The following is a 6,322-nucleotide window of genomic DNA, read 5'->3' on the forward strand; positions in this document are numbered from 1 at the left end:
TCAGTCAGTCTGTGAGCTTAATTTGATGTTTCTTGAAGCTCGTATCGCGAACAACCTTCCTCTGTTGGCTGCCTGGTTAGCTTCTGTTTAGCCTTCACAGCTCGGTTCCCATGTTGCCTCTGCTCTCGGTCTTTTGTCCTGTCTGCAGTGTTGGAGATTGAATCTTAGACTTCAGGGATGATGGGCAAGCACTCTACCACTGAGCCACACCTCTAGCCCCTATGGTTTTTGTTTTGTTTTAACTTAAATTTTTAAAATTTTTCTACTTCTAGCTCCAGAATTGACCTCATCTCCTTTTCTCATATTAGTGCTATTTTTAAGTTTATTGGTTTTTTTTATTATTATTTTTAATTTTTTGTGTGTGTGCATGTGGGTACAGGTGCCCACAGAGGCAGAATTGTTGGATCCCCTGGGACTGGAGTTTTTGGTGGTTGTGAGTCACCTGATATGGATGCTGGGTACTAACCCGGGGTCCTCTGGAAGATCAGTATCAAGTGCTCTTAGCCTTTGAGCCATCTCTCCAGCCCTTCTCCACACTAGAACAACTATAGCACTCATTGTATTCAATTATAGTTAAGCCCAATCTTGTTGCAGCCCAAGTTCCTGGCAAGCACAAGGCTCCTCTAGAGTGGAGTGGAGTCTAGAATGGAGCGGTTGGTTGAATATAAGGATGAATGATGTGGACCTTATCCTCAGGGAGCTCAGAGACTAGAAAGAAAAGAGAGTTGCCCACCCAAAATTACACAAAGACTAAAGAGGGGCAACGTGCTGTGGGCCCACAAAGGCTGGGAGGCCATTCCTATGGGCAGGTGGGAGATTGTGTGCTTGCTGCTCAGCCGCATCTAGAATAGGGAGGTGAAGAGAGTGCTCTACATCTGAGGTCAGGCAGTGCCTTCCTTGCTGAGCTTCCCAAGCTTGATGACCGCAGATGCCCAGCATCCCAGAAGAGGAGGAAGCTGGGACCACGGTACACTGACTGTGCCAGCCTAGGAGGCTGGACCACTTCTGCGGGGAAGAAGGCAGGCGTGTCCACAGCATACAAAACAGTAATACCAGGCTGTGTTTTGGGTGGAGGGGACTAGAGAAAGGGTCAGATTTAGCTCTCAGAGCCGCTACAGGCAGGACTTAGCCAATTTCACCCCCTCCTAGATATCTGCAAGCCCTCAGTTCCTCAGGGGTCAGTGAAGAAGGACCTGGACCTGGACGCCTGACTCACCTGCCCACATGAAGAGGACCACAACGATGATCAGCACCTCGCCTGTTCGCAGCTGCTGGTTCCTCCCCATCTCCTTCATGGTCACCTCATCTGTGGGGAGAGATTAGCTAGTCCTGGGCTCCTTTCCTCCCCAGCCATTCCTCCGGGGCCAAGCCCACAAGAAGAAGTTCCTGGAACATGAAGAGTTCCAGGAACATCGTGAAGGCTGCTTGGGGTGGCAGCGTTTGGACTCAATCCAAAGGAGGACGTTTACACACCAGTCTCCTCCTGGGGGACCAAAGCAAACCTCCATCTTTTGAGGTGCTTTGCTTCCTCCCTGCTCTGCCCAACCGCCCTCGCCTAACTGCCCCCACCCTGGGACTCTAGCATGCCCAGGCTTGCCTTTATTCTTAGACGCCATCTTCTCGGCCTCACGTGGGGTCTTGAAGAGCAGAGGCTCACTAGCTGGGCTCTGGCCCTGGATGGAGATTGCCTGCACGTGCACGATGTATTCTGTGTCCTCCTCCAGGTCCCAGAGAGCACACGATCGGGTGGTGGTGTTCACCTCCTGGATGAAGCGGAGCATCCGCACATCTTTCTTCTGAAAGGGGGAGGGCTCGGTATGTCAGTGGGCCGGCACCAACCCTACGCTGCCCACTTCCGCAGTGACAAGTCCTTTTCATTTACATCACCATCAACCCGTCCTCGGGTGCCATTTTCTCCATGGTACAGCTAAGAAAAGGGGCTCAGAGAGGTCAGGATGTTGCCCAAGGCCACGCAACGACTAAGAATGCCAGTGTGTGTCTGAGGTCAGACCCATGCTCTGAACTTCCATTCCCAAACCCTCCTCCACTGACGATGGACCTTCTGTGGCCACGATTCTAAGCTAAATGTACAACTCGTCACTCATATCTCTTGTCCTGTGTTTCTTTTCTGTTTCTCTGCCACCACCCTACATCCCAGACAGACAGACACTATCCTCTCTTTTTCTTTTCAGGTTTTTTTTTTTTTTTGTTTTTTTTTGTTTTTTGTTTTTTGTTTTTTCGAGACAGGGTTTCTCTGTGGTTTGGGAGCCTCTCCTGGAACTAGCTCTTGTAGACCAGGCTGGTCTCGAACTCACAGAGATCCACCTGCCTCTGCCTCCCAAGTGCTGGGATTAAAGGCGTGCACCACCACCGCCCGGCTTTAGTTTTGTTTTGTTTTAAGACAGGGTCTGTTGTATTGCCTGGCTGGCCTTGAACTTGCAGTCCTTCTGCTGTGCCTCCTGAGTTCTGGGATTTCAGGCACGCAACACTGTTTGCTTCCAGTTTTCTGTCAGCGTCTTGCTATGCCCTCTCCTCCCGAGCACCCTCAAGGGTTACCTGCTGAGAGATGGCAAACCCGATGACAACCTCATCCTCCAGGACATCCCAGCTGACCACTGCGGAGTTGGCCTTGAGGTGCCTGACGGTGACGTTCACTGGGGCCGAGGGGCTGTCTGTAGGGCAGGGAGGCACCTGAGCCTGAGCATGCCCGGCTCTGAGGCCCAGTGTCTCCAGAAATGAGGAAGGGGGAAGCTGGGGGAGGCTATGTGGAGAGGGGAGAAGAGAATCCAAGGCTTCAGCTGGGCCCTGGATGGTTGAGAGGCCCAGGGTCCTCGTGACGCTTGCTACAGACTGGCCAGACCAAGGGTCCTTAGGTAAAACTGATGAGCCTAGGCCTCAGCCAGGGTGAGGTCTAGTGGATGGGTGGTTAGGTACGGAGGTGGGGGGATAGCTGAGCGGAGTTGTAGAAGCTGATTAATCAGACGGAAGCAGTCACAAGAACTCCTAGTTCACGGCCCTTTCTAGAGCCCCACGCGGTCAACTAAGTGACCTTGAGGGAAGGAGACAGACCCCGAGATGAAGAGCCCGGAAGGGCTGAGCCCTGGCTTGGGAGTGAGGGGCAACCCAGAATTGTGCTGAGCTGGGCAGAGCGCTCATAAGGGAAAGGGTCCGTGTGAACCTCTCCATATTCCGTGGGGCCTCAAGTGGCGGGGATGGGGGAAGTTAGAGAAAGGCATTCAGAACAGGGTGGAGAGACACCAAGATAGGGCAAAGCCTTCTGGGTGAAGGAGAAGGAGAATGGGGGCAATTTCAGAGAGTAAGTGGGAAGGCAGTGGGGGAGCAGGACAGCAAGGACCTTCCGGGAGAGGAGAGTCACACGGGCTGTGTCTCTCAAGAGCGCAGGTGTTGTGATTAGAAGCCCTGGGCCTGAGCAGTAACCCCATACCCCTCAGATGAGTGGACTCAAGGCCCAGGGATTATGCCAGACATGCAGATGGAAAGGGACAGAAGGACACAGACAGGTGGCTGCGGTCACAGATCTAGAGAGCCGACAAGTGGAGCATTAGAGACACACGGACACAGAAGCAGGGCAAGGAAAGAGGTGGGGGGGGAGGGCGGCAGCAGCAGCCAGGAGGGACAGATCGGAGTGATCTGGGGAGGCAGCCCGTGGGGTGGGCCAGACACTGACTGTAGCAGGCTTAGGCCCCCCCACACACCCTGCAATCTCAGGTTCCAGTTCTTGTCTTCATGGTCGCTCCTGCACAGAGAGGTGCGTCTGTGCAGATCTGCCTGTGGGTCTCTGAGAAAGGTCTTTAGGGATACAGAGGGAGGCCCAAGGTGGGGCACTGGTGTCCTCGGCTGCTCCCAGGGCCAGAAAAGGTGACTGAGGCAAAGACCCAGGATTAGGGGACGGCCTGAAGGGATCTAGATCCTAAAATCCCAGGGAAGAGGTTAAGCGGCTGAAGGACGGGTCTAGGGGTCAAGAAGGTTCCGAGGCGCTGAGGTCGGGCTAGGAGAGTAGGGAGCAGGTGACACAGGAGGTCCTCAGGGAGCGGAAAGGGAACCGAGAACTCCCCGGTGGCAGCGTAGGAGGGGGAGGCTGCACCCCCTCCGCCCGTCCCCCGCCCCGGGCCCCCTTACCCGCCTGCACCAGCGCGAAGCAGACGCAGCCCAGCCACAGGCGGAGCGCGGCGCGGGGCGGCCAGGCGCACGGTGGCCCGAGGGGCATGGCGACTCCTGCGCCCGGCGGCCGCTCCCGCTCGCACTCCAGCCCACGGCCCTCCCGGCCCGGCCGCCCCGCGCCGGCCCGCGCCGCCTGCATATCGGTTCCGCGGACAGCGACTCCCGCGCGGCGGCGGCGGCGGCAGCGGCCGCGTCCACGTCGGGCGCCCGGGGGGCGGGGCGCCCCCGCTGCGGGGAGAGGGCGGGGGCGGGGTGAGGACCGAGGGCGCCCCCACTCCTGTCCCCGATCCCGATTCTGGACGCTCCCGGAAAGCCAGGGGCTTCGGGGATCCGCGGCTCCCGCTTTCTGGCCAGTGCAGGAGCCGCAGCACCGCTCCCCTGCCAGTCCCAGCCACAGTCTTGACCCGGCCCGGCCCTTCCCCAGGGGAGAGAGGGAGGACAAGTGTTTGGGAGATGCCCATCAGTGCCCCACCTCTCACTCCAGCCCACACCCCAGGCACACACACAACAACACATACACACACGCTGCGGGAGGTGTAAGTAGGGTTCGGACAGGATACTCTGGGGAGGGACTCCGTGTGTCCTTTGGGGCTGAGGAGGGTCTCCTTTGACTTTCTGGAGGTCTAGCTGAGACCCAAGGCCAGTTTTTTTCTTTTTCTTTGCCTATTTTTAATTCCCTCTCTAGCACTGTGAACATCTGCTACACGCAGGCACTCTGAGGACCTTCTTGGGTATGGGACTTCGGTCTCACTGCAGCCCCTTAGGGTCCACTCCGCTGTGGGCATTTCATGTAGATGGACACTGCAGTTTGGATAGTTGTTTTGTGCAAGGACCCTCCACAGTTGTGATTTGAACCCAGGGTGCTCTGTCTGAGTTCCAAAATTGAGCTTGACTCAACAGACCCCTCTACCCAGAGTGACTTCAACACCCCAGCGTTTAAAATCTCTCTATAAAGCTGCTCACATTCTAGATTATTAAAAGAACAATCTGGAACCATGTTTCTTCAAGAAACACGGGGTGGAGGCTGTGGTTTCCAGAGACTTTGGGGACCACTATGCCCATTCTGAGCATTGATTTAGCTAATGGCTCTAAGTGCTAGGGGCTGGGAGATGTGGCAGATAGCTTCAGTAATTAACACACTGATAAAACCTTTCTTCCCTGCCTTGGAACAACCACTGCCATCCTGTCCTCACACACCCTTCCAGCACTCCTGAGATGGTCTGAGAGGTAGAGAGAAGCCTTCATCCCACACCAGCTGTCCTTCCCTACAGGACAACAGGAAGCCTCCAGCCCCAGCCTGGAACATCCTTTAACCCAGTCGCAGTCAGAGAAGCAAGACGAGGGAGCAAGGCTAGAGCAGAGAGAGTCCTTTGGCCTCCCTACACAAAGGGCTTTGTCACTCTCCCGTCTGAAAGCTTACCCTTCAGTGGTGGTGGGTAGGTGGGTGGGACAGTCCTTTGTCACAGAGATCTCTTCCCAAAGAGGGGGAGCAAGTCCCTTCAAGGTCATCCATCCTACCCCCAGGCTTTAGATTAAGAAATGGAGGCGTACAGAGAGAGGTCCCCGAGCTTGGTGCAAACTCCACCAGGAGGCAAAAGAAGCCACAGGATACCCTTTTGGAAAGAACTGTTGAACAATATAATTTAGCAGTTTGGAATGTTTTCTGTCCACCAAAGTGCATCGGGAAACTAAGTAAAATTGGACACTGAACCATCACATCTCTGTCCAGAAGGACGGATGGCTGGATTTTTTCTTTCTTTTTTTTTCAGGAAAGAAAACAATTCACTACCTGAATGTTGGTTGAGTTAGCATATATTACATTTTAAAATAGCTATCTATCTACCCTGGTAAGGAGGCATCTTCCCGTGTAAACACACACAGGGTAGAGTCTAGAGGTCACAGTGGGATNTATCTACCATGGTAAGGAGGCATCTTCCTAGGTAAACACACACAGGGTAGAGTCTAGAGGTCACAGTGGGATGGGCAGGCTGACTGAATCAACTTTATCATTTGCCATTATGTGAATTTTTATATTAAAACTTGGAGCTCTAATAAAAAAGGAGCCACAGGACACTCTTTACTAATGCCTGCCCCCAAGGACTCCTCCCTCTGCCCCCTCCCAGGTTTCTACCTGGACCCC

At 54.5% G+C, this 6,322-nt stretch overlaps 1 protein-coding gene across 1 annotated transcript; it reads right to left on the minus strand.

Moving 5' to 3' along the window:
• Positions 1–1,159: 1,159 nt before the first annotated feature.
• Positions 1,160–4,350, minus strand: Fndc5 (fibronectin type III domain containing 5). The gene is made up of 3 exons (XM_050154656.1): positions 4,141–4,350; positions 2,557–2,672; positions 1,160–1,796 (listed from the first exon to the last, which is right to left on the minus strand). The coding sequence occupies exons 1-3, from the start codon at positions 4,319–4,321 to the stop codon at positions 1,320–1,322; spliced, it is 774 nt and encodes a 257-aa protein (XP_050010613.1). The 5' UTR covers positions 4,322–4,350; the 3' UTR covers positions 1,160–1,319.
• Positions 4,351–6,322: the final 1,972 nt, after the last annotated feature.

The sequence above is a fragment of the Alexandromys fortis genome, unplaced genomic scaffold, assembly GCF_014885135.2.
Source record: "Alexandromys fortis isolate MF-2015 unplaced genomic scaffold, M_Fortis_MF-2015_v1.1 scaffold_26, whole genome shotgun sequence".
NCBI classification, from domain to species: Eukaryota; Metazoa; Chordata; class Mammalia; order Rodentia; family Cricetidae; genus Alexandromys; species Alexandromys fortis.

Bases quoted from the DNA above. Each gene is read 5' to 3' on its own strand.
- Fndc5 (XM_050154656.1), bottom strand. From the start codon at position 4,321: ATGCAGGCGGCGCGGGCCGGCGCGGGGCGGCCGGGCCGGGAGGGCCGT. The intron at 2,673-4,140 runs GTAAGGGGGCCC...CCTGCCCTACAG, and splicing joins CTTCGCGCTGGTGCAGGCGG to ACAGCCCCTCGGCCCCAGTG. The intron at 1,797-2,556 runs GTAACCCTTGAG...TCCCCCTTTCAG, and splicing joins GGTTTGCCATCTCTCAGCAG to AAGAAAGATGTGCGGATGCT.